The sequence below is a fragment of the Tasmannia lanceolata genome, unplaced genomic scaffold (genome assembly GCF_043159265.1).
Source record: "Tasmannia lanceolata isolate RefF3 unplaced genomic scaffold, GAP_Taslan_0.1 ptg000008l, whole genome shotgun sequence".
Lineage (NCBI taxonomy): Eukaryota > Viridiplantae > Streptophyta > Magnoliopsida > Canellales > Winteraceae > Tasmannia > Tasmannia lanceolata.
The window spans coordinates 57,376,194-57,403,035 of record NW_027518685.1 but is presented as its reverse complement, the minus strand read 5'-3'; the positions used below and the strand labels follow the sequence as shown (position 1 = coordinate 57,403,035).

Below are 26,842 nucleotides of genomic sequence, written 5' to 3'. Positions count from 1 at the left end.
ACAGTTTCATCTGAAGAAATTCCCTTATTAGATGATATTGACCATGCAATCAATGTTTTTATGTCTAAGTTTTTGTTTGCAAGCCAACATTTGGATGGAGAGGATCATCTGATCAGGAAAACTTTGAATCGTGGCCAATCAAAAGTGAGGCCCACCGAATGACTGCCCTGATCATCACACATCCATCTACAGGCTAGAAACTACCCATGTGTCATATATACATCCATTGGGTAAAAAAATGAATCTAATAGAAATGGAAGAGCATAATATATGGCATAGCAATTCTATTTGTGTAATAACAGAACAAATCCTCCACAAGTGAGAATTGATCATAACTGTACAAATAAATAAAAAAGAAACAATACACTTATTGTTATATCTAGCAAAGATAGATTGTAATACAGTTCAAGTAAATTCTCATTCATCAAGTAACAGTACCCTTTTAGTTCTCAGACCTACCTGGCTTTTTGTACATGAATAACCATTTCTAAAAGGGTCAAATGCTTTTACAGAGAAAACTGAATGTTTTTTTTTTCTTACTGCCACTCACTGATCTGCATTGATTCCGAAAATTCGGACCTTGTGCATGTTAGGGAACTTGGCAACCACCAGCACAAAAACAGCAAGTGTGTTTAGAGCGAGCATCGGATGCTGGTAATCGGTTGTGTGGGAGGCTATCAAGTACCTGCCAAAAGACGTAAATGCCCATCAAATGAATAGAAATAGAATGCATGCAAATTATTCTTCATCAAGTGGAGCAACTTTCGATTTCAAGGAGGCTCATCACCGAAATTACGTAAAAATTATTTCAAGTGTCCATATCATTATGTATGGGAAAGATGAAAAGCGGAAAAAAAAACAAATTTATCGTACCTACCATGATATTTCTTTTATATATCATATCTAGCAAGATCAGAACAAAATTAAACCTTTAAAAGAGAACACAATGCTGTTTAAACCTTTAAAAGACAATACAATGCTGGATAGAGAAATACTATATATTTTTTTACTAAAAGTTCTCAGGGCGATAAAAAAAAGCTCCCTCCCTAGGGCGTCGGCCTAGGGAGGGAGGTGGTTTCTCCCTCTCGTCTCCCTCTCTCTCCCACATTTTCCTCCCTCTCTCTCTCCATTGCTAACCCTCTTTTTACCGTCTCTCCCATGGTTGGCAAACGATAGCCGCGGAGGCCGAATCGGGAACCGTGGAGGCCAGATCTGGAACATGGCTTTTAGGGTTGTGGAGGTAAGATCTTGGGCCATGGAGGCTGGATTGGGAGCCGTGGAGACTGGATCTGAAGCCGTGGAGGCCGTGAAGCTGGATCTGGAGCCGGGAAAAACTGTGAAGGTTGCCGGTGGCTGTGAAAGGCCGTGGGGTGCAAGACCTAGAGCCGTGGATTATCGGATCCGGGGGTCATGGAAAGCCGGGTGCCATATATAGGGCAGAATGGCCGGAGCTGGGCTCGAGAAGGCCGGATTTAATGGGGAAAGGGCCGGATCTAGTTAGGGTTGATGGAGAAAATGGATGGGGGAGTTGTTGGAGGCTGTGGAAGGGGCCGATGTAAGGAAAAGGGTGTCCGAATTCAGGGGAAGAGGAGGTTGGATATGGAGGTGAGGGAGGTTGTAGATAGCGGCAATGAACCTTGTAGGGTTTGAAGTAGGAGGAAGAGGATGGGAGTTTTAGGCTTGTTAGGATTGGGGAAGGAGGTGGGGAGTATTAAAGTCTTTAGGGTTACGGTTAGGGCTTGGAGTATACTTTTGGATGAGATGATTTTTGGGTTAGTGGAAGTAGGTTTTGGAGAGGATGGTAGAAGGATTTGATATATTTTTAATGGGGAGCTGTCGGTGTTTGGTGGTGTTTCGAGGTGGAGGCCGCCGGAGATCGGATGATGATGTTGGGTGGTTGGCTAGCATGCACAGTGAGGGGGCACACAATAGCTCTGGGCCTTCGAGCGGGACTTTTGAAAATCGAATTTGCCAGCAGATTGTAGTGGAGAAATCGGTGTGACGTGGCAGGTCATGATCTTGACTTGGGGTCTCACAAATTTGGCACTTTTTGCTGGATTCGATTAAATTGAGGCTATTGGGTAATGTAAGGGATAATGGGTTTTTCTTTTGGGCCAAGGAGAATGCTCCTGGGCAATTCATACTATGTAAATCTAGTGGGAATACCGGTCTCCATTGTAATTTTGTTGGTATGAATATATTTGTTAATTAAAAAAAAAAAAGACAATACAATGCTTTTTAAACTATAGTCCTCTTCTCTGGTAGAAAAAACAAGCCATTATTTTTTTTTGGAGAGATAATTTAATATTAGTAATTTTACAGAACGAAATATTATGTAAAAATTGAACATTATCAGCCACAATAAAAGGGACATTATGTGTAAAGCCTAAGATCTTTGCAGGCCAAGTGGGAGAATTTTAGGTTTATCTTAATTGTAGGTGTCGCCTGAGCAAAAGATCTGATAGTTTAAAGCTATTATTTTGATTTCAACGAATGATATCTTTCCTAGCATTTTGTAATTTTTATTTTTTTTTTAGAATTGACAAATATATTCATACCAACAAAATTACAATGGGGACCAGTAGTCCCACTAGATTTACATAGTATGAATTGCAAAGGAGCATTCTCCGTGGCCCAAAAGAAAAACTCATTACCCCTTACATTACCCAATAGCCTCAATTGAATCGAATCCAGCAAATATTGCCATATTTGTGGGACCCCCAAGTCAAGATCGTGACCTGCCACATCACACCGATTTCTCCACTACAATCCACTGGCAAATTTGATTTTCAAAAATCCCACTCGAAGGCCCAGAGCTATTGTGCGCCCCTAACCGTGCATGCTAGCCAACCACCCAACATCATCATCCGATCTCCGGCGGCCTCCACATCGAACCACCACCAAACACTGATGGCTCCCCATTAAAAATATATCAAATCCTTCTACCATCCTCTCCAAAACCTACTTCCACTAACCCAAAAATCATCTCATCCAAAAGTGTACTCCAAGCCCTAACCCTAAACCGTAACCCTAAAGACTATAATACTCCCCACCTCCTTCCCCATTCAACCCTAACCCTAACAACCCTAATACTCCCCTCCCCCTCCTACTCCTTCAAACCTTATCCCTACAAGGTTCATTGCCGCTATCCACAACCATGGTTTTAAATTTCGGCCGAAACGTTTCGTTTCGGCCGAAATATTTCGGTTTCGGTGGAAAACAAAACGAAATTCACAGTGAGTCGGAAAAATACCAAACTTCGCCGAAACATTTCGGAAATTTCGGCTGAAACTTTTCGTTTCGATAAAATTTCAGTGAAACGTTTCGGTGAAGTACAAAATTTCGGTGAAATTTCGGAAATTTCGGGGAAACGTTTCGGAAATTTCGGTGAAATTTTTACAAGATTTCATCCGAAATTTCGTACCAAAACCGAAACCGAGATTTAAAACCTTGTCCACAACCTCCCTCACCTCCACATCCAACCTCCTCATTTTCCCCTGAATCCGGACACCATTTTCCTTACATCAGCCCCTTCCACAGCCTCCAACAACTCCCCCACCCACTTTCTCCATCAACCCTAACTAGATCTGGCCCTTTCACCATTAAATTTGGCCTTCTCGAGAGACAAATGATAGTTCAGGAACGGGAGGCTGCTAAAGCTCAACTTTGATGGCTCTAGCATGGGCAACCCTAGCCCGGCTGGAATAAGAGGTGTTCTAAGGAATTCTAGTGGTGAAGTTTTTTGGGCCTTTTCAAGACAAGCAAGAATTGCAGATGCTAGTGAGGCGGAGGTTAGAGTTGTCCACCGGGGAATCAAGTGTTTGAATCTTGAGTGGTTGGATAAGGTAATAGTGGAGGGCAATTCCAAGAACATCATCCGATGGCTTTGTGGATCCATAGTCCCTCCTTAGTGTTTTGCTCACTTCTTTGACGAGATTCAAGACCGAGTGGAAGGGTCATCAATCACTTTTAAGCACATAAGAAGATCCGCTAACAGTGAGGCCGATAGTCTTACTAGAGAGGGAGTGGGGAAGTTGGGGATGGAGATGTTTGATTTCCTCTCACCTTGATGTTTGTCTTATATTGCTTTTGCAGGCTTATTTTCTTTTCCCTGTAGCTTCTCTTTGTATTGTTCGGTTGACCAGCTCAGCTTCCGTTTTTTCTTTGAATGAAATTGCAACCATTCAAAATAAAAAATTAAAAATAATATTCTTATTTTGACACACTAATGGCTTGTAATCAACAACTACAGAAACTATATCTATTTTTTTTTTAAATGTGAAACTATATCTAATTATCTCCAAATCATATGAAAATTGGATACAGGCTTAATTGAAGAGGAAAGACCATCCCCACTAACCAGCCCATATGTCACAACCTGTGGCTAGGCTGGTGGTTGCAATAGTTCCCAACCTTGGTGATGTAAGCTGTGGAGAAGAAATTAGAAGAAGAAGAAGAAAGAAGAAGAATTAGAAGAAGAAGAGAAGAATTGGGGAAGAGAAGTAGAAGAACACAAGAGAGGAAGAAGAATTCACTCAATTCAATTGTATTTCATGCAAAATTTCACAAAATAATCTGTAAAGAGGCCTATAAATAGGCAATTAACAACCTAAAAAATAGAAACCTACTAAAATAAGAATTCCTTCAAGACTAAACTTTCTAATTCTAAATAACATGGAAAATAAAAGCCCAAAAACTAAATAACATGGAAATATAAATCCTAATGGGCAAATATGCCACTTGTTGGCCTATTATCTACATCATTCTCCCCCGGTTGAAAAAGAACTCGCCCTCGAGTTCTAGTCCACCTGGGTCAAAGATGTAAACAATTCACTGAAGTAGCAGAACGCGTAATCTGGAGGAAGCAATCATGATATCTAACGCTTGAGACAATCGGGAGAAGCATCTGCAAGGTCGGCAGAAGAAGACGGAAGAAAGTGCCCATGTAGACTCATGCGAACAGAATCTGCACTGGAGAAGTAAACTAGCTGGGAAGATTGCAACGTACTCCTCTTGGATCGGCAAAATAGCTATGGGCAGTATCAATCCATGATCAGCATCAAGATGGTCATCTTGTGCACTGAAATCGGCGAGCTCAACCCCCATAATCATCTCAATCAGGGAATCTACTGGAGAAGCAATGCTATCAGTGTGCTCATGTAATGATATGGAATCGGCATCCTCAATGATCAACTCGTGTTGTATATGCTCTGGTAATGCTCAACGATCTGGGCACTCGGCTCGGACTCAGGCAATGGATCAGCCTCACGTGGATCTGCCACAATATCTGCCTCAGAAGAGTGAAGCTCACTCTCTAGATGATCGGCAATCGGTGCGGCAGAAATCTCAGAAGCATCAAGCGCAACGATGTTGATATCAGTAATCAATTGAGTCTCTAATTCTGGATCATCCATCGCAGAGTCTGAATGATGAAATCAAAGGCTCAACATCAATGATCTCATCCACAATATCATCTGTCGGACCAATAGCATCATCTATGTCTGGCTTGTCAATAGTATTCGCAAATTTCTTTGTTGCTTCAATTTCGGATACTTGTGCATGACGGGCTGCGATGTTTCGTTCAAAGCGAGCGAAGACTTCAGCTTCTTGTTCGCGGCGGGTAGCGGCTTCATGTTCGTATACAAATTTTCTCTTATGCAAGTCACACGCTATCCTTCCAAGGTTGCCTGAAATTCAGCTTCTTGTGCAAGTCAAGCAGCTTCTTCTCGTCGAGCGGCTTCTTCACGCATCAATCTTTGTTTAGATGCTACGCGCTCACGTTTCATTCTTTGTACATACTGATATGCATAATTTCTCATAAACTCAGAATGGATCTCCTCCCATCGACTGAATGGAGGTGCACCTGCAATTCAACGCGCCCTCACAATCTCTAGCCAGAAAAACTGGGCTTGTCGTAGTACAATATCTCTAGCTCAAGAGATAGTCTTGCGGTGATCATAGCAACATGACTCATGATATGCGTCTAGCGCATAGATCCACTGTAGACATGCATCCTCATAATAGTGGTAATGACAGTGTTGCAAATATCGATCGTCGTACCTATGGAAATGTGGAACATATGGCGAAGCCATTGAGATCGGCGTCGATAAATGAAATCAACCGTATGATCTGTTTGTCATGTCAAAAGGAACACAATGCCTATCTCGGATATGAAATCGGATGAGTGAAAGCTAATGATCAGAAGAAGGGGCACGATCAACGGTCGAGAATGCTCCTGAAACAGTGTTGAAGACTGTTATCCGCTGCTGAAAATAGGCCGGACGCGCTCTAAAAGTTGTCACGAACAACTTTCGTGTTGAGGTTGAGCGCTAATTTTGAGCAGAAATAGCTCAGGTGAGGAGAGAGAAAATGAGATGGATAGAGAGTATAGAGAGAGGAAATTTTCTTTCGTTTTCTTCTTTTTTTCTGATTTTTGTTGGGGGGTGCCTAAAGGAAAAAGAGGGGGGTTAAATCTAGCAGTACTAATATGCGGGGGTGCTCAAGGAAAGAGACCGGGGTATTAAATAAGTTATAAGTAACTTACTTAATAAGGGGTGCCAAGGGAAAAGGCGAGGGTATGTGTAGAGAATCTAGAAAGAATAGGGTGGATAAGTTACTCTCAGAAAAAGAAAGCTTGCAGTGCAAGTCACCTTGATATCCATTAAAGTATGAATATATATGAATAAGGCAACTTGCCTTTCTTAAACTCAAGTCACGGGACTTATTTACCCAAGGAGTAATCGTACAGGGCGTTTAATGAAGGAAAAGCACTTGCCTTTGTGATGTGGTATGTTATTGTTGTGCAGGTCATAACTTACCCTCTTTCCACATAACTTACTAAAGTTACTGGAAGGTTGTTTCCAAGGTGCGGGGTAAGACGTAGGAATAAACCTTTAATGGGACTCTACTGATACCTATCTAAAGCAACAGAATAAGGGAGGTGGGGTATATCTTTTAGTGTGACTTGTGGGTTACCAAATAAGGATAACTATTGAAGTTAACTTGCCTCTTTTTTTTTATTTTGCTGTTACTACCTCTGTAATAGAAACGTAACATGCAAGTCACCGAAGTTGCCTGTTTCAGTCACCTCCAATTGCCTGTTTCAGTCACCTCCAAACAGAGACTCTGGAAGATTGCCTTCTTCCTCACGAAAGCTGGCCAGAAAGAAAAGAATATGCAGCTGGGAAACGCACCGGAAAAGAATATGTTGGACAAATTTGGGTTGCGATCAAAACAAGGCTGCTTTCTTGATGAGTTGTGGCTGAATCTTGCTTGTGGGAACAACAGGTGCAACGAAGGTATTCGGGTCTCATAAAACCAGAAAACTGGTCTCAGGTAGTGGTTTTGGGTTCAGTAGGGTATTGATTGGAATAACATGGGGTTAGATACAGAAAGTGGCCTCTTCAGTTTTAACAGTTATTGTCATGTGCTGTAATAGTACTTATTGTCTGTTGTTGTTGACTATATTGTGTGTGGTTGAGAGGAATCCACACAAGCAGCAGTTATTGTAAGTTAATGCAAGTCAGTCTCTGGGAAGATTATCTCAGAGAAGTTAAATCTAATGAAACTTTGCTATTTGGCGTAGCAGATTTTATGGGTAGGCAAGATGTTTGATGAAATTCCTCAAAGGAATTGAAATCAAGGGATTAGGTGGCTGCTACAGGGAGGTTGAGGAATTGATGATGGGAAGGTTGAATCAGTTCACCAAAGGAAGTAATAGGGCTGCTTTGATGGATTTTGGTTTGGCTGCGGGAAGGGGCTGGTGGAGACAAATTTCTGGGCAGATTTAGGGACTGTTGGGCTGGTTTTAAGGTTTACGGCAGCAGATTTCGTGGGTATTTCTGGACAGATTTCGGGGAAGCTTCTGAGCTTGGTTCTTGGACTTCAGTACTGCGCTCGGATCTTGATCACGGTTGTTGATTGTGCTCGGAGACTTAGATCCTTTGCCGGAAGAAATTGTCGGAAACTCTTTGATCTTTTGCTCTGATACCAAATTGATGTAGGCTGTGGAGAAGAAATTAGAAGAAGAAGAAAGAAGAAGAAGAGAAGAATTGGGGAAGAGAAGTAGAAGAACACAAGAGAGGAAGAAGAATTCACTCAATTCAATTGTATTTCATGTAAAAGTTCACAAAATAATCTGTAAAGAGGCCTATAAATAGGCAATTAACAACCTAAAAGATAGAAACCTACTAAAATAAGAATTCCTAAAAGACTAAACTTTCTAATTCTAAATAACATGAAAAATAAAAGCCCAAAAACTAAATAACATAGAAATATAAATCCTATTGGGAAAATATGCCACTTATTGGCCTATTATCTGCATCACTTGGCCTTATTTCCCCCTCCATTCGTAGTAGTCTTCTTGAGACAAGAATAAGGAGGATCTTGTCATTTCCTCTTGGGCAACATCATTCCCATCAAATTAAGAGGAACTTGACTTTGGGGAGTTGAAAGCTTGATAGAATTTGAAACAAATCAAAATTTAGCTTGTTTTAATATTCATTAGAATTTTGTGTATTCTTTGCAGGACCCTTATTCTTCCACTTCATCGAGTGTTGATAGTATTGCCCAAGCCACATATTTCTAGTTTCAGCCACATTACTTGTTCGATTGGTCAATTTCATTCGGGTGCTTCTTAGGTAGTTGGCCATTCATACCAACCACAGTCTCAGCTTGGGACATTCGTGGATCTTCATAATAATCAAACAAATCTGCAACAGCGTAAATTAAGCAGATGTCCAAATCACTGGTTAAGAACTTCTTAAGTCGGCCATTGGCTAGCCCAAGTCAACTTAATTTCACCATGGTCAAGTTCTTGTCCAAGTACAAGTTTCTAAACTGTAAAGTTACATGGTATATTAACTTTGGTGGGAAGGGAGAGATACAAAAGAGATAGAGGGTGAGAGAGAGAACCAGTCGAGAGAGAGAATAGGCGTGCGTGTGGGAGAGAAAAATTAGTTCTCTCCCTCACGCACGACTAATATATATATTATGTTATATATGAACTAATATGCCCTTACACATATGTGTATTTATTCAACACTCCCCCTCAAGCTGGAATGTATATATCATACATTTCAAGCTTGTTACAAGAATCTTTCAGTTTTGCTGATCCCAACAGTTTGGTAAACAAATCTGCGAGCTGGTCTGCAGATTGAGTAAAAACAGTGTGAATTTCACCTTTCTAAATCCGATTACAATGAAGTGACAATCTACTTCAATATGTTTGGTGCGTTCATGGAACACAGGATTTGTCACAATATGGATTGCGGACTTATTATCACAGTATAATTGTGTTGGAGACATTGATGAGAACCCAATCTCTGATAAGAACGAGTGAATCCAGATCAGTTCATCACTCGTGTAAGACATAGGGCGATATTCCGCCTCGCACTTGACTTGGAGACAACGTCTTGCTTTTACTTCTCCATGACACCAAATTTCCTCCTACAAATGTGCAATATCCAGTGGTTGACCTCCTGTCTGTAGGTGATCCTGCCCAGTCTGCATCACTAAATCCTTCTACTTTCTCATGACCATGTTTTTTGAAACACAAACCTTTCCCCGGTATACCCTTCAAATACTTGATAATCTGAACAACAGCAGCCCAATGGGAAGTGCGTGGAGAGCTCATAAAGCGACTAACCATACCAACTGCAAACGATATGTCTGGACAAGTAACAGTTAAATATATCTCTTTGCCAACTAGTCTTCTGTACCTACCAGGATCATTCACCAACTCCCCTTGATCTGGATGAAGTTTAACGTTCTGGTCCATAAGAGTAGCTGCAGGTTTCACTCCCATTGAACCTGTTTCTTCTAAAATGTCCAACACATATTTCCTCTGTGACAAGGAAAGACCATAGCGCGAATATGCTACCTCAATGCCGAGAAAATACCTTAAGAGACCCAAATCTTTAGTAGAGAATTCTTTTTGAAGAAAGGACTTCAATCTCTGGATACCAGATCTATCATCTCCTGTGATTACAATATCATCAACATACACTATCAGAAGGATATGCCCGGCAATGGACTTGTGATTGAAGACCGAATGATCAACTGCGCACTGTTTCATCCCAAAATGTAAGACAGCAGCGCTAAACCTTCCAAACCATGCTCGAGGTGATTGCTTTAGACCATAAAGGGCTTTACGAAAACGGCATACTGAGGCGCACAACTCCTCTTGAGCAACATACCGAGGAGGTTGCTCCATATAAACCTCCTCAGATAAATCACTGTGTAAGAAGGCATTTTTAACATCAAGTTGATAGAGAGGCCAACCGCGATTAACTGCGAGAGAGATCAGGATACGAACAGATGGGATCTTTGCCACGGGGGAAAATGTCTCCTAATAATCGACACTAAAAGTCTGTGTATACGCCTTTGCAACAAGGCGGGCCTTTAAGCATTCAATCGTTCCATCTGGAAAATACTTTATAGCAAATACCCAACGACATCCAACTGTCCTCGCTCCAGATGGAAGAGCAACCAACTGCCACGTTTGATTGGAGTGAAGTGCAGCCATTTCAGCGTCCATGGTTGCGCGCCATCCAGGATGACTAAGAGCATCTGCAACCGACTTAGGTAGAGTAACCGACGACAAGCTTGAAACAAACGAGCAAAACTTTGGTGAAAGATGCTCATAAAAAACAAACAACGAAATGGGGTGAGCAGAAGTACAAGATCTAGTACGTGTCACAATGGGAGAGTCAGAAACAAGAGAATCAGAATTACCTGAATGAGGGTCGTCCGACTGTGGAGAAGGGTAAACAACTGGTTGTTTACCTCGGTGGTTGAGATGATGCCTCGGTGGTAGGGTAAACAACTTGCCTAGGTCCCCGAAGATATGTCAGTGGCGCAGATTCACTATTAACTCTTGTGGGTCCTATGGGAACATCTAGAGTTGGGACAGGTGCTAGTAGAGGAGGGCTAACCAGAACAGGCAACGATGGAGTGGGAATGTCTGTCGACAAGGGTGGAGGATCGGAATGAAACGACCTTTCCTCAAAGAATGAGACATCTGCAGAGATAAACAGTTTCTGCAGACGCGGACTACAACACTTGTAACCTTTTTGGGTACGTGAGTATCCCAAAAAGATACACTTCTCTGATCTAGGATCTAGCTTGTCCAGACCGGGACCTAATTTTTGAACGAAACAGATACACCCAAAAACACGAGGTAACAATAGAAATGGATTACCAACAAGGTAGAGAATAGAAAACGGTGTTTCCCCAGATAGAACCAACGATGGGAGACGATTTCTGAGGAAGCACGTAGTGAGTGCGGCATCTCCCCAATATATTTTAGGTACTTGCATTTGAAACATTGGCGTGCGAGTCATATCAAGCAAGTATCAAAGCTTCCTCTCAGCAACTCCATTTTGCTGCGACATATATGAACAAGATGATTGATGAATTATACCATGAGATTCAAGGAAAGAATTAAAATCATTAGCCACAGAAAAATACTCCTTAGCATTATCAGTGAGCAAACAACTAATAGAACACTTAAACTGATTAACCACCTCAAAATAAAATTTCTGAAAGGCATTAAACACTTCATATCAATCTTTAAGCAAATACAACTAAGTAGTAAGTGAATAATCATCCACAAAAATGATAAAATATCTAAAGCCATATAATGAAGGATTTCTAGAGGGGCCCCATACATCAGAGTAAACAAGTTCAAAAGGGCCTTGAGACACGATTACTAACACGAGGTGGGAAAGACACGATGGTGTTTCCCCGACTCATAACTCACAATGAAAAGAGGGAACAGGACTAGACACAAAAGAAGATTTCTTAAGCTTATCAATAGGTGGGTGACCCAGACGACAATGCCATTGATAGGCATCCACAGAGGTACGAAGACCAACACCAGTAGTAACATTATCTAGGTAGTAGAGGCCATCAATCTCACGGACAGATCCAATCCTCATCCCAGTCTCTTTTTTTTTTAAATGAATCCTCATCCCAGTCTTCAGATCCTAAAAGGCACAAGAAGTTGGGAAAAATGAGACAGCACAATTAAGAGACTTAGTTAATCGACTGACAGATAACAAACTAACAAGAAAAGATGGGACAAAAAAACAGAGGACAAACGAAGACCCATCAATGTGGTGACTACACCAACCCCAGAGACAGGGGATGTAGTCCCATCAGCTAAAGTAACAGAACTATGGCCCTCAGATGAAAAAGACTGAAAAGAAGAAAGTATGATAGGATTACCAGTCATATGGTGAGATGCTCCAGAATCAATGAGCCATGATTCAGAAGAAGAACCAGACAAAAAACAGGATGGACTACCTTGTTGGGCAAACGTGGCAGACGGTTGTTTTTCTTTGTCCAGTAGACGAACGAGATCATCATATTCTGCACGAGAGACCACTAGAGTGTCGAGGTCACAAATGGAGGATGAGTGGATGAAGAACTCTCATAAACAGCAGCAGCAGAGCAGCAGGTCTGTACGGACGAAGCTCAGGATCAAAATCATAATTGTTGTGGCCGTCCATACGGCAATGAGTGCAATAGCGGGACCCACGTCCCCTTCCTCCACCATCTCGGCCTCCCCCTGACTCACGTCCACGGCCACGACCACCACCCTCGCGACCTCGCCTAACACAGACACCCCCACGACTACGGTCACCTCCAACATATGTGAAATGAGCAGAACCATCAACTATCGGGTCAGGATGCTGACTCACCCGCATACGTTGAACCCTCGAAAAAACATCCACCAGGGTGGGAATGGGTGGGGAATTCACAATCTGATGTCGGAGTTGAAGATAGTCAGGCCCCAACAAGTCAAGAAAACTGACAACACGCAACTCCTCCAGTCGTTTCTTGAGAACAACTGGATCAGTTGTAAACGCAATAGATCAAGATTCAGACAGAGTGCGAGATAGTCCATGTAGTGGCCACTCACCGACTTGTCTCCCCTCTGAAGGCTAAACCATTCTGATAAACGATCACAAATACGTGTAAGATTATCTGCCCAGAATACATTGTGGCAGTTTGCTCCCAAACCTCCTTCGACGACTGAAGATACATCACGGAGGCGGCTATAGGGGGTTCCATACAACCCAAGAGAAATGATCTAACAACAGCATCATCTTCGCGCCGCTGATCATACTGCAGATCAGTAGTAGGTGGCGGTACACGTTCTAGAAAATGGATTTTTCTACATCCAAGGAGATAAGTATATACGACCATCTTCCACGGTGGATAATTCATCCCATCTAACCTGATGGACGTCATCTGAACAGGGGGTTCCACATGCGAATAACTTGATTGGCCCGTAGAAATCGAAGAACGGGCTTCATCAAGTCAGGGGGCAGCAGTTTTGTGGGAGGTTTGATCCTCAGAAGCCATAACAAAAGCACTACCAATCACCAAAAAAGACAACAACCAACACCTTAGGGAATAAATCAATCCTACAACCACTACAATTACCGCAACGAACAATCAACTGTATAGAGTCACTAAAGAAAACATCTAGGAATCACCAAACGACCCTCTTCAACAACAATCACCATTAACGAACGACGATAACCCATAGAAGAAATCAACAACACACGAACCAACAAAATCCATATGCGACAGAATCAACAAGAACATAAACTACGAGAAGGGAACAACTCACATTACGAGAGGATAGGGTTCGGTTTGGGTGAAAGGCTCCGAAAAGTGTATAGGTTGGAATAGAGGGTGCGGTTAGGGTTTTGGGTGTGAAGAGGAGGTGCGGCTAGGGTTTGGGTTTTGAATAGGGGTTGCGGCTAGGGTTTTGTGTGTTGGGAAGGTGCGGCTAGGGTTTTTTGGAGTGAAGAAAAGGAACGAACACAACTCAGAAGGGTGTGGGTGGAGAAAAGACACGAACACGACTCAGAAGAAGGTTGGGTGGGGAGTGGAGAAAAGGAACGAAAACAACTCAAAAGGGTGTGGGTGGAGAAAAGAAACGAACACAACTCAGAAGAAGGGTTAGGGTTTAGGGAAAGAAGAAGGAAAACCTACCTTTCTTCACCCATGGCTCTGATACGATGTAAAGTTACATGGTATATTAACTTTGGTGGGAAGGGAGAGAGATACGAAACAGATAAGAGGGTGAGAGGAGAAGAGTCGAGAGAATAGGCGTGCGTGTGGGAGAGAAAAAATAGTTCTCTCCCTCACGCACGACTAATATATATATTATGTTATATATGACTAATATGCCCTTACACATGTGTATTTATTCAACATAAACAATGGTACAACTCTTCAAAGACCAAAATTTTCTAAGCATAAACATTCTCAACATTATGCGAGCCCCAATCAATTATAGATCCTAATCTACAACCTTTTGGCTACAAACAATCCATGATTAACCTCCTTTGCGTATCTTCTCCCCATGATGTGCTTATGTGTTTCCCTTGATATTTTTCATTAAGTCACTCAATTTATTCTGAAATTGAGCTTCCAAATCATAGATACGTTAGGCAAAAACATCAACATCGGTACTAACACATTCATGTACAAGAGAATAAGTCAAAACATGATTTGCCTTCTTGTCACAATCTCAAACAAGGAAGATATCCCTTAAGACAAGTTCATCAAAATATTATAGCCAAACTTGATATGAGGAAGGGCCAAGACCTGATGAGAAATATTATCCATCACAACACTCCTCAAAATAATTATCAAGGCTTCCATTAATTAATTTTGTCCATCTACCTAACGGATGGTATGCCCCAAAAATTGGAGTAACTTCTTAAGTACTTCCATATAGTCTCCTCCAAAAGTGAGTAATAGTTTGTGTTGTGATCAAACATTATGGGTCTCCAGGACTCCATGAAGGCCACAATCTTAATAGAGAAAATATTAGCAATATTCGAAGCATTCGCTGTCATCTTGCAAGGAATAGAACATGTCATTTATGAAAATTTGTCAATGACTACAAAGACAAAGCTACTCTGTAGAGTCGAAAATATTAGCAATATTAGAAGCATTTGTTGTCTTCTTGCAAGGAATAGAACATGACTACAAAGACAAAGATACTCTGTAGAGTCCTAAGGACATCCATAACAAAATCTATACAGAAATCCAACCATGCTGCATCTGGAAGGGGAAAAGATTAATGAAAAGCTAACATTTTAAAACATGCCCCTTTTAGACTTGGCACATCTAACACCTATAAATAAATCTCTCCACAACCTTCTTCATGGGTCTCCAGTACTCCATGAAGGCCACAATCTTAACAGAGAAAATATTCACAATATTAGAAGCATTCATTGTCTTCTTTCAAGAAATAGAATGTGTAATTTATGAAAATTTATCAATGGCTACAAAGACAAAGCTACTCTCTGTAGAGTCCTATGGAAATCCAAGACAAAATCTATACAGATATCCACCCATGCTGCGTCTGGAACGGCAAAAGATGTATGGAAATCTAATTTTTTAAAACATGCCCCTTTGATATTTGTCACATCTAACACTCAAAAACAAATCTCTCCACAACCCTCTACATATGTGGCCAATCCTACCTTACATTAGAGTCCTCAAAGTCTAATCTCTCCCAAAATGTCCTCCACATCCCTCACAATGGACTTCAATGAAAAGTCCCTTGAGAAACCTTGAAGAATGCATAATGCCTTTAAATGCAGAGCCATTGTGGAAAATATACTCATCAAGATATAAAAGGATCTAAGCCACCTGCATAGTTTCGAAACTCCCTCGTGGCATTGTCGACTCACCCCAGTCAACTCCCTTTTACCTTGGCCGTGTTCTTGTCCAACTGCGCATTTTGCCCTACAAAGTCGATCAAAATACCTTTTGACTCTCCCAAGTTATGACCAGGTCAACTAAGTACTCGGCCGCATCAACCAAGTTCTCGATCGCACCATGTCGAATCGACTAGGATTTGCTTTGGACGCATTTTGGCTCGCATCCGCACTTTGATATACATTGACTATTTGACAAAAGCGAGGACGTTTCTTTTATTGGTCGTTGATTGCTTCAAATACTAGCACCTCAACAATTAAAGTTCCCAACAAAGTAGTCCCTGGGCTCAAAGCATCAAATATTATGTTTTGATTACCAATGGTGTGATGAATGGAGTGTTTCATGGTCCAAATATAAAATAAACTCATTGGGCAACAAATAATTGGGCCAATGACAGAGCATGAACAACATAATACTCCAAGTCACATGCAGAATACTTCTTCTGTGCATAATCGGGTTTTCCACTAAGGCAAGTAATCTAATCATTCTTGTCACAAAATAGCAGCAATATTGACATTTTAGGCATCATATTCTACCTTGAAGACCTTTGTAAGGTCTGGTAGAGCAAGAATTGGGCTTCCATCATCTTCTTCTTTATGAGATTGTAAGTCCTCAACTACAAGGCTACTACTTTCTATCTCATGAATAATCAATGACAAACAAAATAACAAGTTTTGAAATTTCTGATGAAGCATCAGTACAAAGTCACCAAACCATGAAATATGTGATCTCCCTGATATTCTTTGGAATAGGTCACTCGATTATGAATGACCTTTCGGCTTTCACAAATACACCTGAATCCCATCAGAAGAGAGAATAAGCATACCATGTTGTCCAACATAAATGAACATATTTCAAGTTAATAGAGAGGTACTCTTTCCTCAGTTCATCAAAATATTGTCTCAAATGGTTAATGTGGTCATCGTGGTTAGCGTTGAATATCAAAATACCAACAAAATAGACAACCAAAAATTTCGAATAAAAGAACTTAGTCCCACGTTCATCAAACGTATAAAATACTATGAGCATTTGAAAACCCATATCCCACATTCATCAGCCGCATAAACTACTGGGAGCATTTGAAAACCCATATTACAAAAGCAACTATTGATAAAGATTACCTTACTGATGCAGATAGTAGGCCAATAAGTGGCATATTTGCCCCATTAGAATTTTATTTCCATGCTATTTAATGTCTAGGATTTTATTTTTCATGTTATTTAGATTTATGGCTTTTATTTTATTTTCCATAGAATTTTATTTCCATCCATTGCCTATATATAGGCCTCATTGTATTAAGAATTATTAACTTTGATGATTATTGAATATAATTAAGTTTTCGCCCCTCTACAGATTTCGTCTTCTCCTCTCTTCTCCGGTTCTTCTCTTCTTCTCCCTAAATTCCTCTATTCTTCTCTTCTCTTCTCCTCCCCTATTCTTCTTCTCTTCTATTCTTCTATTCCCGTCCCCTATTCTTCTCATCATCTTCTCTTTTCTCCTCTTTCTTCTATTTCTCTTCCCAGTCCTACATCAAATTTGGTATCAGAGAAATAGAATTCGAAGCGCGCCATCTCCTCTTCTATTTCTCTTCCCGGTCCTACATCAAATTTCTCTGGGCGCGCCATGGGAGCGGTTCCCATCTCTTTTGGAGCGCCATCGGAGAGGTTCCCGTCCTAAGGAGCATCGAATCACGGTTCTGGCATGGGAGCGGCACCCATGAGGAACGTTCCTGCTTCTAAGCCCCTATCTCCTTCACGGTCTCATTAGTCCTCTGCCAAATTGACTTTGATGATTTGTTGACTCCGTGGACATTTAAAAGCTCTACGGTTGGGCTGAAAAGACCCTCATCCGACATTCCACCTGGTTTGAGTTTAGCCAAGCAGGAACGCGAGGGGCTAGTTGTGTTGCACAAAAAGCCATAAGTTTACTTTATGAAAACTACCTGCTTATTATCAAACTAAAAAATATATAAGCTTTATTTCTGTGAGACCCTAATAGCGGACTTCGTCTTCTCTAGAAAATCATGTTGATACATGACCTGACAGCTTGATCAACACCGACTTGACCTCCTCTTGGCAGTTTAACTCCTTGTAGTCAAAATTTTCCCCACTCGATGTAGGCTAGGCAGAGAAAAGAAGATAAAGAAAGAAGGGAAGAGATTGGGAGGGGAAGGAGAAAGTCAATAATCAATCGATTAATCATCAAAAACTAATAGAAAAAAGTCATACAGTAACGTATATAGGAATTTTAGAGGTATTTTATGATTGTCAGTTACATATACATATATATATATATATATATATATAGGCTAACGTATGACTTTTTTATTAGTTTTTGATGATTAATTGATTGATTACTGACTGTGAGTTCTTCTTCTTCTTCTTCTTCTCCTCTCCCAACCCTACATCACTCAACCAATCCAAAATCATCTACAAGAAAATCTCCATGAAATCCATTGATGTCTAGCTTCACTATGGAATTCCAATCCATCTTCAAAATTTGCAGGTTCTTGGAGCTTTTCACAAGCTAGATCACCCATGATGGATTTGGAAAATGTTGCCCACTAGCAATGCATCATATATTTCCAATTTCTAATTTGAAAGACCCGTGGATTTATATTGCATCAACTTCCTCATCATTATTATGGTAATGCACATAACATGTCGAGAAAGTTATAGTATAGCTGCGAAAATGTTCAAACTACCTTTTTTGGTAGGTAAACTGGGATTGAACCCACGCCCTGTTGGTAGTGACATAGAGCACCTTTGAACTAAGGAATGGGCTTAAAACCCATAGCCATACTTTTTAGCAAAATCTTAAACTAAGCAAAGTATTTTCTATGATTTGAGAGATACAAGTTGCTTCTCCTTGCAGACCCATGTCATGCATAAAAGACGCAGGCTATTGATATTATAGTTATGCCATGAAATGTGTAATCATGCAAATATAACATGCTAAAAGTGCAAATGAAGTTATAATTAGTAAATTAAATCGTGAATGTCAAAACATAACTCTTGAAGACATATGTGATAGAAGGATATTAAAATACATATGAGATAGAAATATATTAAAGTAAATATGAGAAAGAATTATACTCACAACACCACAGGTACAACGGTCAAGAACTTCCGATTGCGAGTAAGCTGCTTCCCACTGTCTATTTGCTCCCACCAAGTCAAACCATTATAAATACCTTGGTCTTCAGCAAATGGAGTTCCCTTCTTCCAATGGAAGAACTGATAGGTGACCTGGAGAAAGATTTGTACACCTTGATCAAGCTATACATAGTCCTAGACTAGGAATAAAAAGGATCAAGTGCAGAACCCATGTCCATAGAAGAAGAAAGGAAAAAATCTTAGTCAGTTATTTGAACATATCAAGCATTTATAGCCTACAAACCACCATAAAGGCCACCAGCTAAAGAACAAGTAACTAGAATGGAAAGAGCAAGTTCAATGGTTAAAACTCCAGTTCAGCCTCTAGTAACAATAGGAAGGAATCATAAAAACAATAAAATACTAACATGATACTACTCTAAGTTAAATCTCTGCATAAGAAACAAAGTACCCAACAAGAAAAGCATAAATTTTAAATTCCCACAAAGCAAGCACTTATGATTCTTTGACAGGATCACGCAAATTCGATTGAATCAAAGGCTAAAAAGACCAAGAATGCTGCATCACCTCCAACTCTTCAACATGTGACGTAATATTTATTGGGAATGGGAAGATGTGAGCAACATTAAATGTGGGAAGGAAAGGGAAGGAAATTCAGTTTCTCCTTCTGTAGACCATGCGACCTCTTCTCTAGACCACGCATGTTCTATTGATGCAAAGTGCTGTTAACAGTATCAATCAAATTCGATTGAATCAAAACCAACCATGAGACCTCTTCTCTAGACCACATGGGTTTTATTCACACAAACAGTATCATGCAAATTTGATTGAATCGAAGACCAAAAAGACCAGCATATAAAGTTCGAAATCATCGAGCTTCCATGAGAAAACCCAAGGTAGTCAAAGCCATGAGCCCAGAGGTGCCTAGGCAAGGTAACCTCCTAAGCTAGCTCTGTAGGTTTCTAGGGTCACTTAGGCAATCACCTAGGGCCTAGACATTTGCTTCAGACTATAGACAAAAAATGCCAATCATAGGTAATGACATGACTACCAGGGGCTGTTTATCAAGCCCGTACACCCAAGGAAAACTCCATTCTCCTCCTCTCTTACGAATCAAAATATGTCGAGCTATACATATTAAATAAATGAAATGCTTAAAAGTTTATGGATTAATATTTTAAGATAGCTAAACAATTATAGTACAGATATGTACTAATTACCCATAAATAAACGATCACATTTACATTTTTGAAACTAAGAACATTTTTTTCAGAGAGAGAGAGAGAGGGAGAGAGCATGGAAGGCAGGCGTTTTGACAAACTTGAAGCATCAGCTAAAAAAATTAGGCATGACATGAATGGCTGAAGATCGAGATATAAGGTACTGTTAATGTAGAAAAAGCGTCCAAACTCAAACAAAACAACAACCCAAACTCAAATTCATCCCATGTAAAACATCACAACTCCTTACATTCCAAATTCACCCCTAAACAAAATTACTTGGCAAAATAACTTCCTAAGAAATCCTAAAGCAAAAAAAATTAATTCAAAAAACCACACAACTCTAGCGATCCAAATCCTAGATCAAACAAACCAACAAGCCATCATCATTATCACAAAATCTCAAATAAAAAATCAAAATAAACAAAAAAACCCAAAGAGTCCCCAATTCAAACCCTAAATCGGGAAAAAAAAAACAGATCTGCATTCGATCCCAAATGGCCGAAACCTAGATTCATTAGAGATCGAAGCAAGAGCGCAATCTAAAAACAATCCAGAAAAAGCAAAAGAGAAAAAGAATATAATCAAAATTTTAAAGAAAAAAAAAGAAAAAGAAGAAGAGGGTTTTGTGCTTACAACAAAATGGGAGAGATTGACAATAGTCCAGGCCATGCCAAGGGAGCAACCAAAGAGAGACAAAACGATCAGACATGAGAAAAAGAGGATTAGGATGTAGGTAGTCCACACACCCGGATACATAAACCATTATGTATTTTTGTTCAGATCTGGTGGGGGAACGGTTTGCACGTAAATCTTCGCCATTCTCTCCCTAAAATTCAAATTTTCAGATCTGGTGGGGGAACGGTTTGCCTATTTAACTCAGCATGTTCTTTGGGGTTCATGCGATAGTGGGGCAAGTACGGTAAAGAGGATCCAAGAACTAGATCAATGGCATGCTGAATGTCTCGTATAGGAGATAGTCCATCTACTAGTTCCTCGGGAAATAAATCCTCATACTCTTTCATTAACAGTTTCACCTCAAGAGGAATTTCAATAACAACCTCATTCTAGAGGACATAATCATCTTTTGCCACTAGAGCGTAAATCTTTTTCAGACTCTTTACTCCCTTTCAAAACCCTTTTGATTAAGAATACCTAAGGGTTTCTTGGACACTCTAGTGGAAGCAACGTCCTTCTTTTCAACCACTTTGAATGGTTGCGGTGGGCATGGTTGCAAGGTAATTTTCTTGCCATTGTGCGCAAATGAATATGTGTTAGACTTCCCGTAATGCACAACATATACGTCATACAACCACGGTCGTCCTAGTAAAATGCGAGCAACATCCATCTCAACCACATCACACCAGATTGTGTCGGTGTATAATAAGAATTGAAGAGGCACACGACATCTCTGGGTAACCGGAATGGTTGACTGATCAACCCAAGCGGAATGGATTTGGGCATGGCTCGAGTTTAAGTCTCATTATGCTAACTCTACTGGAAGAAACTACATTCATACAACTTCCACTATCAATGATAGCCCTACAGTTCTTGCCTCGGTGATTAGTGAAAGTGTAAAAGATGCTGCCTCTTCTCCAGTCCTCATCTGCCTTTAGTTGTGTGATCATACATCTCATCAAACCAACTCTGTTCGAATTTTCTTTTGCTTCTAATTCTTCTTCCTCAGTAATATAGCCATCGGCCACATAATTTTCCTCATCATTCCTGGCCTCATTAGCTTGATCATCATAGTTCTCTCCTTCATCTTGTCGGGGCTCTACAAATGCAATACGGCTCGAACAGTCACGTGCATAATGTCCATAACCCTTACATTTAAAGCATTGCCCTTTCTTAGGACCTTCTCAAAAAACTCATTTACCCTTAAAGTCCTTTGGAGGTTGGTAGTTGTTGTTTGACTTAGGATAATTGGGATTTGATTGTTGAGGTTTCTTGTAAGAAGCCTCCTCAGCTAGGTTGCTAAACTTCTTGGGGAAGAACATATTTTGGTGCTTCTCAATTTTGCAAGCCTCTTGAAAAGCTTGATCAACATCACCCAAAAGATACGCTCTCATTTCCCTCCTGATTTCTAGTTTAAGTCCATCCAGGAATCTGGTGAAAGTTTGCTCAGGTTCTTCTCGAACTCCGCTACGGATTTTGGCCTCATCGAATTGATTCATGTATTCGCCAACAGATAAGTTGTTTTGTTTAAGCCTATGCATATGGCTTATCAACTACTGTTTATAGGTGATTAGCAAATACTTTTCTATGAGCTTAGCCTTCATCTCATCCCATGTCCAGATGCTATCCTCACCTCTCCTAGTATGTTGATGTTCAAAATCAATCCAATAGGTTCGGGCTGGACCTGTCAACTTCCGTTTAGCAAACTTAACTCTTCAAGATTGAGACATGCTATACCAATAAAAATATTGTTCCTTGGCCACTAGCCAAACAGAAAATACTTGAGGGTTGTATTTTCCATCAAAGTCTGGAACATCAATTTTAACCTTCTTGTTAATGTTTCCAGCATAATCGAGTCCACCGATCTCAGGATTATACTCTTGATCATCATTAAAATCGTCGACATGCTGCTGGCGATAGGGAGCTCTGTATTCTTGATGACCCTCTCGATATCTTCCTCGGCCACCTCGAGCATTCCAGTTCCCAATCCTATAATGACCAAATTGACGGTCATTCTCGAAGTTGTCCCATATACTATTCCAATCCTGCCCACCCTGATTTTGATTGAACGCAATTTCAGGATTAGGTGGTAGATTCTGGAATCCTCGATTCCCTTGCACAGGCTGATTATTCTTGACAGTTGGTTGTTCAAGATAAATTTGCCTAAGGCCTTCTAACGGAGCAAGCCTTACTTGCACAGCTTGGATTTGAGTGTTAATGGCTTGCAATTCCTGGCTGCGAGCTTGATGGTCCATTTTACTAAGCAGTATCTCTTCGCAGTCGTCTCTAACAAGTTGGGCCAACTCCTAAATCGACATCTGATTATCGGATGTCATTGTGTGGTAATCCTTACCACTCCTTGTGGGCATGCAAAGGGAAACTAAACACAAAATTGGACTCTTTTTTTACTCTAACACCCTAAAAGGGTTCCTAAAAAAAATAACTCTGTGCTCTGATACCAAGTTGATGCAGAAGAATACCTAACTTAGGAAAAATCCTACACTCCTAATGGCTAATGGGATTAAGACTTTAGCACAGTTTAGGGCTTACGTGGAAAACTAAAAGAACACTTAATAACTAACCTAGGGCTAAATTAATGCATAATTAATCTATGGAAAGTAGCAATAATGAAAGCTAAATAACATAAATAAATGTAAAGATCATAATTAAGCATGAACTAAACCTTATACAAATCAATCAAAGAGATAAAAATTCTTAGGATGAATTGACAATAGAAGGATTAGTTTGAAACTAGGCCTACGCATGCAACAAATGAAAAGAACTAAAAGATAATGTAAGACCTATCAATTAGATGTAACAAAAGCATGAGAAATTAATAATAATCAATGAAGGAAAATATTAAAAAAAAGCAGCAGCAGGAATTGGGTCAAAACAGTCCAAATTTAGGCCATACGGGTATTTTAGTAATTTCCGCAAATCTGAAAATGGAAATAAACTGTTGTTCAGATCTTAGGTAAGGGTTTAGGTAGGTAAAAGAAAAGTAATTCTAGGGTTTAGGTTCTGATTTGATGGTAGGTTTACACTATGGATCTTTAAAAAGGATTTTCGGGCTTAAAAAGGGTAAAACTTGCAACAGGGTTCAAAAATGTTTGAAAGTTGAGATTCTTGTGAGTTTTAGGTGAGGTTTAATCACTGAAACGATCTCTCAAAATCTTAAAACTCTTGAAGAACAAGGGAGATCTATGGATTTTAGGTTTTTCTAGTTTTAGGGTTTAAGAACAAAGAAAATAGAAAATCAGATTTACTAACCTTGTTTGTGCTGGTTTGATTGAAGACATAGAAGAGAATAGATAAGAGGAGACGAGAGAAGATAGTTCCAAAGCACAAGAAGAAGAGAGAAGAAGAAAGCCCAAATTTCTGGCTTCAAGCAAAACGTTAATTCTATGCAATATTCAAAAAGTCCCTTACATTGCTTTCATAAGATGTATTTACAAGAAAAGAAACACTAGAAGATAACTTAAAACCTAAGCAATTAATCTCAACCATTCATCTAATCCAAACTAAACTAAATAAAGTTAAAAACTTACCAAAAATAATAATCCCGTAATAGACCTATATTACTTCCTAAAATCATTCATAACTTGCTCAAATCACATCAAAATCATGTGATCTTGGGCTCATTAGATAGATAATTGAAAAAAATTCTAGTAATACCAAAAACAAGCCAAACGGATGAGATTTGATGCCTAAAAAGTAGGCTACAAATAAAATGAAGAAAATAAAAAATAAATAACAAAAAAAAGACACCCATGTTTGTGACCCATGCTAGAGTCTCCACCATTATTCCCGTCCACGTCTGCACTTGTAAACCTTGAATCCACGATCATTATTGATGTCCTTATCATAGGGTCACTTAGGCAATCACCTAAGGCCTAGACACTTGCTTAAGAGTTCAGACTATAGACAAAAAATGCCAATCATAGGTAATGACATGACTACTAAGGGCTGTTTATCAAGCCCATACACCCAAGGAAAAGTCCATTCTCCTCCTCTGTTACAAATCAAAATATGTCGAGGTATACATATTATATAAATGAAATGCTGAAAAGTTTATGGATTAATATTTTAAGATAGCTAATCAATTATAGTACATATATGTACTAATTACCCGTAAATAAACGATCACATTGACATTTTCGAAACTAAGAACATTTCTTTTCTGAGAGGGAGAGAGAGAACATGGAAGGCAGGCGTTTTGACTAACTAGAAGCATCAGCTTAAAAAAATTAGGCATGACATGAATGGCTGAATATCGTATAAGGTACTGTTTGTGTAGAAAAGCATCCAAAGTCAAACAAAACAACAACCCAAACTCAAATTCATCCCGTGTAAAACACCACAACCCCTTACATTCCAAATTCATACCCAAACAAAATTACTTGGCGAAATAACTTCATAAGAAACCCTAAAGCAAAAAATTAATTCGAAAAACCAAACAAATCTAGCAATCCAAAATCTAGATCAAACGAACCAAACCAACAAGCCATAATCAATATCATCAAATCTCAAATAAAAGAGAAACCCAAACAGTCCCTAATTCGAAACCCTAAATCAGAAAAAAAAAAAAGATCCGCATCCGATCCCAAAAAGCCGAACCCTAAATTCATCAGAGATCGAGACAAGAGCACAATCTAACAACAATCCATAAAAACAAAAAAGAAGAAGAGGGTTTTGTCCTTACAACAAAATGGGAGAGATTGACAATAGTCCAGGCCATGCCAGGGGAGCAACCAAAGAGAGACAAAACGATTAACCATGAGAAGAAGAGGATTAGGATGTATGTGGTCCAAACACCCGGATACATAAACCATTCTGTATTTTTGTTCAGATCTGGTGGGGGAACTGTTTGCACGTAAATTTTCGCCATTCTCTCCCTACAAAAACTTCAATCCATCCACTATCCAAAAATTCACAATCTCTATCTCTCTCGGAGGAAGACGAAGCAGAGATTTCTCTCGAGAAAATGAAGAGAAAAAGAAGAGGCGATTAAGGGAGATTTCGTGAAGGAGAAGAAAAGAAGAGGTAAGAAGAACGAACCACCATTTTGGATTATTTATTGGCGTGTTGATATTTGCTGTTCTCGTAGGTACTGAAATTACCTAAAGGCCCTCTTGTTTTCCTGCTGTTTGGTTTGCAAGAAAACCATTTCTTGAGGAAATTGTTTTCCCCACAGGGAAATAATAAATTTTAAGGATTCATTAGAAATTAAAGGCACTGTAAATGAAACATGAGCTTCGCTTGTTAAGTATAATTTTTTCACAAAACATGAAATTTGAGAACAAAATTTATTTTCCAAACTTTTTCATAAAATACCGGCATGCCAGAGAAGTGGACACTAAGTAGGGTACAACTTGGGTCGGGTCGGGTTGAGCTTTTGCGAAAAAAAAAAAAAGAATTGAAATCAACCTGAACCTGAACCTGAACCTGAACTCGACCTGATTTTAAGGTAAAAGCTCAACCCTAATTCCCCAAAAATCGACCTGAGTTGCACCTCTAACACTAACCAACGGAAGCAATGATTTTAAGGTAAAAGCTCAACCCTAATTCCCCAAAAATCAACTAAGGTAAAAGCTCAACCCTAATTCCCCAAAAATCAACATGAGTTGCACCTCTGACACTAACCAACGGAAGCAATGCTAGCAGACAGTTTATGGGTCCCAAAAAGGAAATGTATGTTTAATCTACACAGTTGATATTGTAGAAAAATCATGAGATGACCCCCCTTGCATCCTATTGCATATGATAAAGGAGTACAGAAAAATTAATGGTTTAGATTTTCTGGCGGAATCAAACTCCACGGAACAATGCCTTAGAATCGTCTGATGAAGTAGTTCTCTTTTTGGAATTTGGCCGGATTAGTATTTTCTTACAAAAATTAGTTAAAAAAAGGAAAAAAGGAAAAAAAAAAAAGTATTCCCTCCTTCCTCCTTAAAAAGTCAAAATTTGGTCGAGAGAATTAATGTGTGATTGTCCCCCGTGTGTAGGGCTGCAACTCGAGCCGGGTTTTACCCGACCCGCATTGACCCGACCCGAAAATAGCCTGGGTTGGGTTCA

The 26,842-nt window shown here is 39.8% G+C and overlaps 1 protein-coding gene across 1 annotated transcript; it reads right to left on the bottom strand.

Annotated features, from left to right (window-relative positions):
- Nucleotides 1-269: 269 nt before the first annotated feature.
- LOC143885385 (uncharacterized) lies at nucleotides 270-25,828 on the bottom strand. Its single transcript, XM_077389535.1, has 3 exons — nucleotides 25,470-25,828; nucleotides 18,853-19,001; nucleotides 270-685 (listed from the first exon to the last, which is right to left on the bottom strand). The coding sequence occupies exons 1-3, from the start codon at nucleotides 25,653-25,655 to the stop codon at nucleotides 547-549; spliced, it is 474 nt and encodes a 157-aa protein (XP_077245650.1). The 5' UTR covers nucleotides 25,656-25,828; the 3' UTR covers nucleotides 270-546.
- Nucleotides 25,829-26,842: the final 1,014 nt, after the last annotated feature.

Coding starts and splice junctions, on each gene's coding strand:
- LOC143885385 (XM_077389535.1), bottom strand. CDS start 25,655: ATGGCGAAAATTTACGTGCAAACAGTTCCCCCACCAGATCTGAACAAA. Junction 19,002..25,469: donor TCAATCTCTCCCATTTTGTT/GTAAGGACAAAA, acceptor ATCTTTCTCCAG/GTCACCTATCAGTTCTTCCA. Junction 686..18,852: donor ACCGTTGTACCTGTGGTGTT/GTGAGTATAATT, acceptor GTCTTTTGGCAG/GTACTTGATAGCCTCCCACA.